This window comes from Panthera tigris, chromosome B1 (genome assembly GCF_018350195.1).
Source record: "Panthera tigris isolate Pti1 chromosome B1, P.tigris_Pti1_mat1.1, whole genome shotgun sequence".
In the NCBI taxonomy this organism is placed as follows: domain Eukaryota; kingdom Metazoa; phylum Chordata; class Mammalia; order Carnivora; family Felidae; genus Panthera; species Panthera tigris.
Window position 1 is genome coordinate 152,172,812 of NC_056663.1, and position 11,950 is coordinate 152,184,761.

Sequence of the window (11,950 nt, forward strand, 5' to 3'; positions counted from 1 at the left end):
TCAATCCCACAAATTGTGAGATCATGACCTAAGCCTAAATCAAAAGTCTGATGATCAACCAATTGAGGCACCCTGGTGCCTCTGATAAATTTGATTTCTATAAAGTTTATTCATATTTGTCAAATGAGCTTCTATTTATATAAACAACTATAAATTATACAAACATATATACATATATTGCATAGTGTATTATATAGTATAATCATATACACATACAATTTACTCTTTCTTTCAAATGGGTTACTACAAAGAACAGTTGATTCACTTTAATTTATAATGCTATGTTGTCTTAGAGCACCTGGCTGGCTCAATTGGTACAGGATGTGACTCTTCATCTTGGCGTTGTGAATTCAAGTGCTACCCCGATCATAGAGATTACTTAAAAAAATAATGTTACATTTTCTTGAGGCTTATTACCTAAAGGTTTTGTTGACAGGTTTCATTATTTTTCAGACTACTTAGAATCTATTTTATAATAACTTGCATATATCAATTATTTGAAAATAAACCTTCTTTTCTTCTAACTCTCTGGAACTGTCATCTCCAAGATTGGCATTGATCACCACATGTGTATCTAGTGGCAGGTCACAGTGAACCAGCTTGTCAAATTTGCTTATTACTGTCTACATCCAGTTTTGGAATCTTGAGGAATTAAACTGAGCCAAGTAGAAACTTGTAGACCTATATCTTTCTTGCACTAAAGTCTTGAACAAAGCCAGCTCTGAATAGCATACTTCTCAGTATTATATTCTGCTTCTATTTATTCTTTGTACCATCTCACAACACCAACCACAAAGAAACCAGGATGTAAACAACAAAAATTGATCACCATTTTCTCCATTCCCAGAAGTCTCTATGGTCTACTATGGAGGTTTCATTACTTGAATTAAATTTCCTTAATTCTAAACTGTTCTCAGAACTTCTTCCTAGTGAGACTGGTGAAATCAAGAAAAGAGTAGGAGTAAGGCTGAGGTTTTACCTAGGGTCATAAGTGAGGACATAAGTGTTCTAGGTCATGAAGGATACTTAGTATTTCTGAAAAATTCTCCCATTTTTCTTCTAAATTTCTCTTCTTTCAGCAATAATATAAACTTAGATTTCAGTTAAATATTTAATACCATCTGTAATCAACAACTATCAATAATAATTTTTCACATCTTTCAAACTATAGCATGCTAATAACTTGATGTATGCTTTAGTCTGTATGACCTATTAATTGGCTCTATATTTTCATATATACAAAGATAGAGTGGATTCTACTAGCAAGTCAAGAAGCAAACATTTCACTTATCTATTACCAATTTTTAAAATTGTACCTCTAGAGGCACCTGAGTGGCTCAGTCAGGTAAGTGTCTGACTCTTGGTTTTGGGTCAGGTCATGATCTTGAGGTTCATGAGTCCCACATTGGGCTCTGGGCTGACAGCATGGAGTCTGCTTGGGAGTCTCTCCTCTCCCTCTCTCCCTCTGCCCCTAGCTTGCTCTCACTTGCTCTCTCTCAAAATAAATAAATAAATTAAAAAAAAAAAGGAATCTTTAAAAAAATAAAATAAAATAAAATTGTACCTCTAAAAATACAAGTGGAGCATTTTTATACTGTTGAACAACATCCAATAAGAGGAATTTAAATCATAATAAAAATGACGGCAAGTAACACAGTCTTACATTACAAGAAAGCAAAGGCAGGCATCAGGCACATGCTACTTGAGTGAATATGGCTGATGACATTTTATGTGATATATATCCTATATGATTTGTATTATTGTTCTTCTTAATAATGCAAATTAAAAATATTTTTGAAGTAAAATAATCAAATACTTTGAATCTGTTTCATCTTATGGAATTTAATTCAATCACTAGTTTTTCTATGTGGATGCTATATACAAATAGAAATTAATTTAGGAAATTGAAATCTTTTAGATTCTTGGATTTCAAAACTTTTTGACTATGAATCAGAATGTGAAATGCTTATTGGTCTTATAAAAATACAATGTATTTACAAAATTTAAAATATTGAATGAAAGTTCATGAAGTAATACTTAACCTATTTAGAGTTTATTCCAATGTATTTTATTCAGTGTCATGATAATCCATCTCTACTTATTCTATTCTATTCTATTCTATTCTATTCTATTCTATTCTATTTCTTTTTGTAATGCTAAGAATAATACTGATTCCTTTTTTCCAATTTACTAATGGGTCACAACCAGCAGTTTGGAAAACACTACTTTATTAAAATAAGTATATTTAATAAGTATATTAAAATAAGTATATTTAAATTACATAGTGAGCTACATATATATCAAATTATATATATTACTCATTTAGAATGTTAATCCATTAGTGATATAAACACTTTCAATTATCAAGGAAAGAACTGTAAGTCATGGCTAAAATACGAAAAAAGTTACGCAAATCAAGTTATATATCTTGACAACTTTAGACACACAGATGCATTAGATCTCTTATGTTGTTGTAATTCATCTCTATGCCAGTTGTCTATGCCAGTTGTCTATCTTCAATGTACTAATACATTACAAATAATATTTTAGACTATTCACTCATGCTAAAAGTCCTTATGCAACATATGTTCTTTATAATTTATGTTTATAAACTGTCTTTTTCTGCCATTCTTCGAACCTATTCCACCTCACCACAATAAGCACAGAACATTTCAGCAAATGTATGCTTTGCTCTTTGAAAAGGTGCCTGAAACTAATCTAAAGACTTATATAGACAGTTAATAACTTTTTCACTAGGACACAATGTTCAAAGGTTATAACCTATAAATGCCAAGTTTATTTCATAAGTAGTTTTATAGTTTATCCATGCTGAGAGACTTGGGAGGATATGGATTTCCCTGAAAGTGTTTAGAGCTTCTAACTTCTCTGATGAATCTTTGTGGATTCAACCATTATTCACTCATCTAGATCATAGACATATCTATGGGCTTCAAATGATAATTTTGCATTTCCACCATAGGAGGCATCATGAAATAACTATCAAAAGCAGTGTTTCGTGTGAATATTATTAAAATGGACAGAAATTGACAGCTTATGTTCACCCATCATAGGTGCTCGATGATTAATGTTCAATATAAATGGATTCCCATTAGCTTTGTATTTTCTCCAATACCCATATTGGAAACTCATTTAAACTTATAGAAGCCTCTGCTGTATGCATTTGCATCATATCTTCTTTGACAGCAGATTTTCACTAACAGTAATAAAAGTAAATATTTTAAAAGATTTTTCAGCAAACAATGTTAATACACATTCCAGAACAACTGCCTATGTAAATAATAATTGTATTAGTAAATACAAAAAAAGAAAGTGTCTTTATCTGCATATTTTCTAATTTGAAAAAATCAAATGCGAAAGTTAAATTTTGTGCCTGCTTATTTGCCTTGCTATTACTAAGTTTGGTTTAAATATAATTCTAAATAATTTTAAACTTGCGATTATAATTTTTGACGTATGAATTATTTGTCCAAGATAATGTACATGTATAAATTGTCTTTTACAGTAAATTTAGATAGAATTTATTGCAATAGTCTAGTTATGTCACATTATCATCACTCTTACTGCCACCTTTAAGAGTAATGTTTTGAAAACAAAAGAGCAATGTGGAACGTTCCTTTGTCAATATTCTTCTGTTAATTTATTATAAATCAAGTTAATTTGCTTAACATTGGATATTAAAGTTAAGAATTAAATTTTCAATACAAACTTTAAAATAATAACAGAATTCATTTTAAGAGAAAATAATTATATTCTGGTAATTATGAGCCAATTTTTCCATTGTGGCTGTGTATAGTAAGTATGTTTTGATTTCTTTATCCAGGTAGAATTCTTAGTAAACTATGTATTTATTCCTAACAGTAGTAGGAGAAGATACTAAATTAAAGTGATGTTCTGTTATGATCAATAGGCCCACAATTATTAAAAGTCAATAACACATATTATTCCAATTGTGTGCTTTACTCTTGATAAAGAAAATAACCCACTTTCAGGTGCCAATATTTTTTTAAAAATTTAATTTGGGGTTCCTGGGTGGTTCAGTTGGTTAAGCGTCCAACTTTAGCTCAGGTCATGATCTTGCAGTCTGTGAGTTCAAGCCCCACGTCAGGCCCTGTGTTGACAGCTCAGAGCTTGCTTCGGATTCTATGTCTCCCTCTCTCTCTCTACCCATCCCCTGCTCATGCTCTGTCTCTCTCACTCTCAAAAATGAATAAATTTTAAAAAAATGTTAAAAAATTAATGAGATCAAAGTTCTTTAGTGTCAAATGAAGATGCTGAAGCGTTTTGTTGAAGAATAACTTACTTAAAAGTGCATAAATTCTATGTCATATACCTTGGTACAGGTCGACAAATTGAACACATCTATGTAGCCAGTTCTTAAATTGAAAAACAGAAAATTATCACCCATAAGGCTCACATCATGCTTTCTTCCAGAACTATCCACTACTGCTCATCAGCACACTGCAAGAGTAAATACTATCTCCATTTATGACACTGGATAACTTCTTTATGCACTTCCTAAGATCGAATCTGCTGTTCAATAGAAACTCTTAGATTTATTGGGGGAGGGGGTGATGCCCATTCATGTCTTCTGCCCATTTTTAGTTGCATTATTCATTTTTAAAAACTCCATTTAAATTCCATTTAGTTAGCATACGGTGTAATATTAGATTGACATGTACAATTTAGTGATTCAACACTTCCATACAACAGCTGGTACTCATCACTACAAGTACACTCCTTAATCCTCATCATCTATTTAACTCATCACTCTACCCCCCCTCCTCCCTGGCAACCATCAGTTTGTTATTTATAGTTAACAAGTCTGTTGCTTGCTTTGCCTCCCTTTATTTTAGCTTATGATTGTTTTGTTTGTTAAATTCTACATAAGAGTGAAGTTATATGGTACTTGCCTTTCTCTGACTGACTTATTTTACTTAGCATGATACTCTTTAGCTCCATCCACATTGCTGAAAATGAAAATATTTCATTCTTTTTATGATTGAGTAATATTCCATTGTATGTATATACTACTTCTTCTTTACCCATTCATCAGTTGATGGACACTTGGGCTGTTTCCATAATCTGACTATAGTAGACAATGCTGTTATATATAACATATCCATGTATCCCTTTGAATTAGTACTTTGGGTAAATACCTAGTGATGCAATTGCTGGATCATAGAGTTAAAGATGTAAATGTGATACCTGAAACCGTGAAAATCCGTGAAGAACACGGGCAGTAACCTCTTTGACATTAGCTGTAGCAACTTCTTTCTGGATATGTCTCCTGAGTCAAAAGAAACAAAAGCAATAATGAACTACTGGGACTTCATCAAGATAAAAAATTGCACAGGGAAGGAAACAATCAACAAAACTAAAAGGAAACCAGTGGAATGGGAGAAGATATTTGCAAATAACATATCTGATAAAGGATTTGTATTCAAAATATGTAAAGAATTTATCAAACTCAACACCCAAAGATGAATAATCCAAATGAAAAATGGTCAGAAGACATGAATAGACATTTTTCCAAAGAAGACATCGAGATGGCTAACAGACATTTGAAAAGATGCTCAACATCACTCATCATCAGAGAAATGCAAATCAAAACCACAATGAGATATCACTGCACACCACTCAGAATGGCTAAAATTAACAACACAAGAAACAACAGGTGTTGCTGAAGATGTGGAGAAATGGGAACTCTCCTTGCACTGTTGGTGGGAATGCAAACTGATGCAGCCACTCTGGAGAACGATATGAAGTTTCCTCAAAAAAGTTAGAAATAGAACTACCCTATGACCCAGCGATTGCACTCTAAGTATTTATACAAAGAAACTATTGGATTTTAAATTGTGTTGACACTTGTGTTGACAACTAAATGCTATTATTTTTCATTGAACAGGTCCGAAGTGGTACCCTTCTAGAGTTGGCCTGCAGCTAGAACGAGGTAAGAATCAAATTTCATTGATCTATTTATTTAATTTGGAATCCCTTTTCTCTCATCAATAGCTAATATTTATTCATCACTTACTAAATGACAGGCATTGTAATAAGTGCCGTAAATCAATTATATCAATTGATTCTCCCAATAAGCTAGTGCTCCATTTTTATGGATGAGGAATTTTAGTCTCAAGAAGATAATTTTCACATATTCACTGTCAACATGCATTGGATGCAGGATCTGAACTAACATCTTTCTATCTCTAAAAGTTTTACTGCTTTTTTCTCTCATCCTACTACCTCCTAATAGGTTCTCAGGGATACTGGTCAGCAATTTCTTTTTCTCTCTTTCTTTTTTTCCTTTTCTTTCTTTCTCTTATTTTCTACTTAAAGCAAAATAAATGAGGTAATGAGGAGCAGAAATGAATTAATTTTAGGGAAAATATTACATCCAGTATTAAGCCTCAAGTTTCTCAAACTGTCAAATCCTATTTTCCATTCAGAAAATTTATAAATAGATACACTTAAAAGTTAGCTCTCTTAAGAATCATTGTAATTAACATTACATCAACTTGATCTTAAATTTGGACTTGTTCAAGAAGAGCTGTTATAAATTTTAGAAAATACTTACTTGAAGTCAATTATAGTAAATCTACAATACACATCTATTAAGGAATTTCAATCTCTAATTATTTTACACTGTAATGAACGGCCTTCTTTTTTTCTTCCTTGTACTTTTGCTAATATTCAGGCCATCTTTTCTCTCATATTACCATTACTCAAGGACAAATGATGATTTCTTTGGATCTAAGCTGTCGTGTTTGCTTTCATTGTTTCTTAGACATTACACCTTTCTTTGAAACCTCTATGCTGAAAACATAGGAATACATGGTATTCTTGGAAGTCACACTTTCCTGATGGTCCCAAATTCTTCCAAGCTCAAATGTCCAAGACAAATTCCTAGAGTCTAAAAGAGAAGACTCATTATCTTGTTTATTTTTGCCTCTGCAGAGCCTAATATATGCCAAGCATATAAATGTAGTTCAACACATAGATGCTAAGTAATATAAAATTATATAGTGATATTGTTTTCTGAACTTGACTAGTATATAATGATGACTCTAGAATGCCACAGGCATCAATGTAAAATATAACTCGGTTTGAAGAACACTATAAGGAACTGGAATTTCTGTTAGTTCAACCTTCCTGGTGAATATGACTTTTTACTTCCTCCTCGCATGTATTTACTTGATTTCTCCTCACATACATTTACAGGGTATAATCTAAATGAAATATAGCCATTAAGTGTCCTTGAATAAAAGTATGATGTCATATTTGAAAAAAAGAGTCAATTAATTTAGCAGGCTAAGCAAGATATGGTAGAAAGAAGTTGTTTGAAGTAATGCAGAATTTTAAACCTTTTACTTAACTATCTATAGGATCTTTTCTTTTGTAAAGGGGAGCTAATAAAGAACCAAACTCATGGTTTGGTTTTTGTTTTATAAGTGTCGAATAAGATTATGTTTATAAAGCACTATAATGGTTGGCATATGGTAGATGCTTTATCAATCAGTTATAGCTGATTGATGTTATAGCTATTAATATTAAGGAAATAAAACTTAACACTGAAACAAAGCAGGTCCTCAATATTTACCTATATTTCCTGCTAGAATATATTTGTCAGAATACTTGTACTGTGAGCAATGACATCATGTAAATTTAGTCTTTTACAGTTTCATCACACAAAAGACACCACAAAAACTAAAGAAAATAATAAACATTGCTTTTTGTGAGCAAAAGAGCAAATATTTATTTAGCTTGGGGATTGTGCTGAGCTGAGCTGGACTTGGCCTTACTTGTGTAGGTTCACTCAATCAGCTGCCGTCAGCTGGTAGGTTCTTGGTGACTGTCTGGTCTAGGTTGGTCATAACTTCAGCCAATCAAATCCTCTCTACTCTATGTGGTTTCTCAGGCTTCAGTGGAATATCGTGAGCTTGTTCTCATGGTGGAATCAGGGGTACAAACAAATGAATACAAGTACTCAAGGACTGTTTAGGCCCAGGCTTGGAATTGTCACATGATCTTTGCCCTACATTCTGTTAGGTAAAGTGAGTGACTAGGCTAACCTATATTCAAGGAAGTGGGGAAATGGACACCAAGTCTTAATAAGAGATACTAAAACTCATATTGCAAATGGTGCAGATATGGGAATGGTAAAGAACTCTGATTTCTGTAATAAATCTGTCACACAAATTGGTAACTAAAATGTGTTCTCTCTTCCTACCTTGATTAATATATTTAATAATGTTCTGGAAGCACAGAGTTAAATTTCCAAGTCTTAAAATTATTGGATTTCTACAATAGAGAGGTGAAGAGTTAGCACTCTCCTTCCCATTGCTGGCTCCAATCATCCACACCCTTTATACAACAGCTTTGAAAAACCCCTAGGTACATACCCTAGATTCTGGTCCACTTTGGGAAGAAATGCCCAAGAAAGATGATTTGTTTAAATTAATTTGGGCAGGAAATTCAGGGGCCTTAAGTGGCTGAAGCATGATATATGCTGAAGCATGATACAGACAGCATCAGCTCCTGTTTTAGGCATATTTTCTTGGCCCTACATACTCCTCTCTCTTTGGAAAACATACATAGACATAGAAGGCCAGAGGCAAAGTTCCTGGATTACTGAGTCTGAGTGGCATTATTAATGATATTCCTGGATTTTCTCAATTCCTTCTATTCAAATGTCATATTGATGGGACAACATTTTAAAAACATGCCAATAAAAAATAAAAATAATAAAAAATATTCCAATGCTCTGTTCCTTGAAGTCATCAAGTGATACAGGAATAGAAATGAACCCCCTTCTCAAAGGTGACAATACATAGATGTATGTTGTAAAGATGTTTTCAGCATTTTTTTTGGTGTTACAAGGCTATCATATTCTTTTGTTCCAATTAACATTTCTTGTTGTCATACATGATTGTCAAGATATTATTGACCATTTTTATATCAGTCTTTACCTTGATCTATGTCGCATTAACTTCCTACTGCTGTGTAACAAATTAAAAATAACACTCATTTATTAGCTTGAAGATACAGTATGGCTGGCTTCTCTGCTCAGAATATCACAAAGCTGATCAAGGTATTGGTTGAGCTGAATTCTCATCTCAAGACTTCTAGAAAATTCTATTTCCATCTTCATTCTTGTTTGAAGAATTCACGTTGTTTTGTGGTTGTATGACAGAGGTTCCTATTTCCTGACTAGTTGTCACATCCTATGGGGCATTTCAGTTCCTAGAGACTATTTGCATTCTTGTCATGTGGCCCTCTCCATCTTCATTCCAGAAATCTTTCTAGTACTTTATTCCTAGTACTCTAGTACTTTGAACCTGAATTCCTTTCTCTTATCTATTCATGCAGATTTAAATAATACATGATTAACTCAGACTCACTTGAATAATCTCTTTTATGAAGCCACATAACATAACCTGATCAAGGGAATGATAGCCTATTATATTCATATTGGATTTATCAAATACAATATTCAAAATTAGTATATATCAATTGTATATTTTATCTTACTTTAAGATACCTGTAATTACAAATCAATGTATTGGATTCTGGAAATAATCTAAAATAGTCATAAACTAACATTCAATGTGTCTTGCAAAAAAGAGAATGAAATAACACTTTTTCATGACTGAGGATAATATAAATCACAAATAGATTAGCATAAAGAATAATATAAACAAAACAACAACAATGGCAATAATAATTGCATTATACTTATGAGATTAATCTAGCTCTAGTGTATTTTCTGTATATCTTTGAATAAAATAAATTATATTTACTATTATCTCATTTATGAACATTTAAGTCTTTACAATTGTTTTGCAATTATAAATAATTTTAATAAGAATATCTCTGTACATATCTTTCAGTACACACATGCCAGACTTATCTAGTGTTTATTATTAAGAAGGGAACATTTCCTTTACATGTCTTCTAAGACATCGGTTCTGTTTATTTTCCTCCTATTTCATGAGAAACTCCAAGTAATCTTTGCTGTATGTTTCTCTTATTACTTTGAAAGCCTGGAGTGCTAGAAACCTGTCTTAGTTTCCATTCTTTTTCCAAACTGAATACATAAATAATCTCATCAGGCAGCATGGCTTTAAATGTTAATGACTTTCAAATATCTACAGACATACTTACCCAACTGCCTATTTGACAGCTCCTACTTGAATGTCTAATAAATATCACACACTTAACATGCCCTAACTTAAATCTTAATTTCCACCCCCAAATTATAATGCACCTAAGTGCTCAGGTCAAAATCTAAGAGCTGTCTTTATTTCACTGATATACTCTCCTCTCAAGTTGAACCTGCTCTGTGTTCAAAACAGATCTAAAATTGATGCATTTTTAACATCTCTATCAGTGCCATCTTAATCCAAAAAGGCCCCTGCATGGGGCACCTGGGTGGCTCAGTCAATTAAGCATCCGACTTTGGCTCAGGTCATAATCTTGCAGTTCGTGGGTTCAAGCTCCGCATTGGATTGTGTGCTGACAGCTCAGAGCCTGGAGCCTGCTTCAGATTCTGTGTCTCCTTCTCTCTGCCCCTTCCCACTCATTCTCTCTCTCTCTCTCCTCTCTCTCTCTCTCAAAAATAAAGATAAAAAAAAAGTCCCCTGCTTGATGAATTTGAATTTTTCCTAAGTAATCTTGCTTCCCCTTCCTCCCAGTTTCCACACAGCATCCATAGAGATCTTCTAAAACATATATCATGTCACTCCACTAGTGCTTTGCGATGACCACTAAAATGTATTAACCCTAACTAATTTATCATATAATAAAAGCATTTAGAGAACAGTTGACATCTATATCTACTGATACCCTAAATTATACTATAAAAATACCTTGTATTAGATTTGATTATGATATTATCTAATATTACATTTTCTCAGAACACACAGGATAGTAGCGGATGGTGGTCTGAACTTTGTTTAGGTAGAGGTGGGAAACCACTGTACATTTGAAAAATTGCTGATATCACTTATAAAATGGGTTTGTTCACATTTTATTTTACTTTATATATTCATAATACATTGAAATTTCTATGTATAATTTATCCTTTGCTTTTACAGGTTTCACATTAAAAAATGTGTTTTTTTAAATGACTATACCTTGAAATTGTATTAAATTACTATTTCCTTATTATTTAAGGTGGGCCCTTTTTGAAGGACTACATAACCATTCAAAGCATTGCAACTTCCTCCATTGTCACTCTCTATTTTACAGACCTAGGTCAACAGGTCAGTTGGACTACAGTAAGTATCAGTTTAAAATACAATATGCATGTCCCACATTTTGATAGGACAATTGTTATTAAATAAATTCATAATGAAACTAAATACTATACTGAATAGTATGTTAAGTTTTCCATGCTTACTAGGATTAGTGGCCAAAATTTTACACAAGAATTAGGGCAATGGAAATACTCGATTGGAAAAACGAGGGCAAATTCTTTTTTTAAGTGTCAATCTACCCTAGGACTGATGGCCCTATTTCTGCTTCCTCTATGCTGTTAGTTAAATGGTGTTTCTTTGGCTCTTCCTTCTAGGAACCTGGGGATATGAAGACTTCTGATATTGGAAAGAGAGGAGATAGGATATTCAATAAAAAATGTTCTAAGGCAAGGGGACGACATTTTGGAAAATCAGAATGAAGTAATGAGACATCTTTGAGTTAGGAGATTGTGGCATACTTTTGGTTCTCCTTGAAGGAGGAGCTTTCAAAGTGGTGGCAGCTGAATCCAATAGCATTGTAAGAATGAAAACTACATTAAAAGACACGTAGGACTGGAGTGCCTGGTTGGCTCAGTCAGTTGAGCATACGACTTTGTTCGGCTCAGGTCATGATTTTACATTCGTGGGTTCCAGTCCCACAACAGGCTCTGTGCTGATAGCTCAGAGCCTCGAGC

The 11,950-nt window shown here is 33.0% G+C and overlaps 1 protein-coding gene across 1 annotated transcript in view; it reads left to right on the forward strand.

The window, feature by feature from the left end:
- Positions 1 to 11,950, forward strand: part of TECRL (trans-2,3-enoyl-CoA reductase like) — a 101,738-nt gene that overhangs the window by 55,253 nt on the left and 34,535 nt on the right. Inside the window, exons 3-4 of the mRNA XM_007086898.2 lie at positions 5,927 to 5,971; positions 11,194 to 11,297. Of these exons, the coding sequence (XP_007086960.1) occupies positions 5,927 to 5,971; positions 11,194 to 11,297 (149 nt within the window). The remainder of the gene's footprint in view (positions 1 to 5,926; positions 5,972 to 11,193; positions 11,298 to 11,950) is intronic.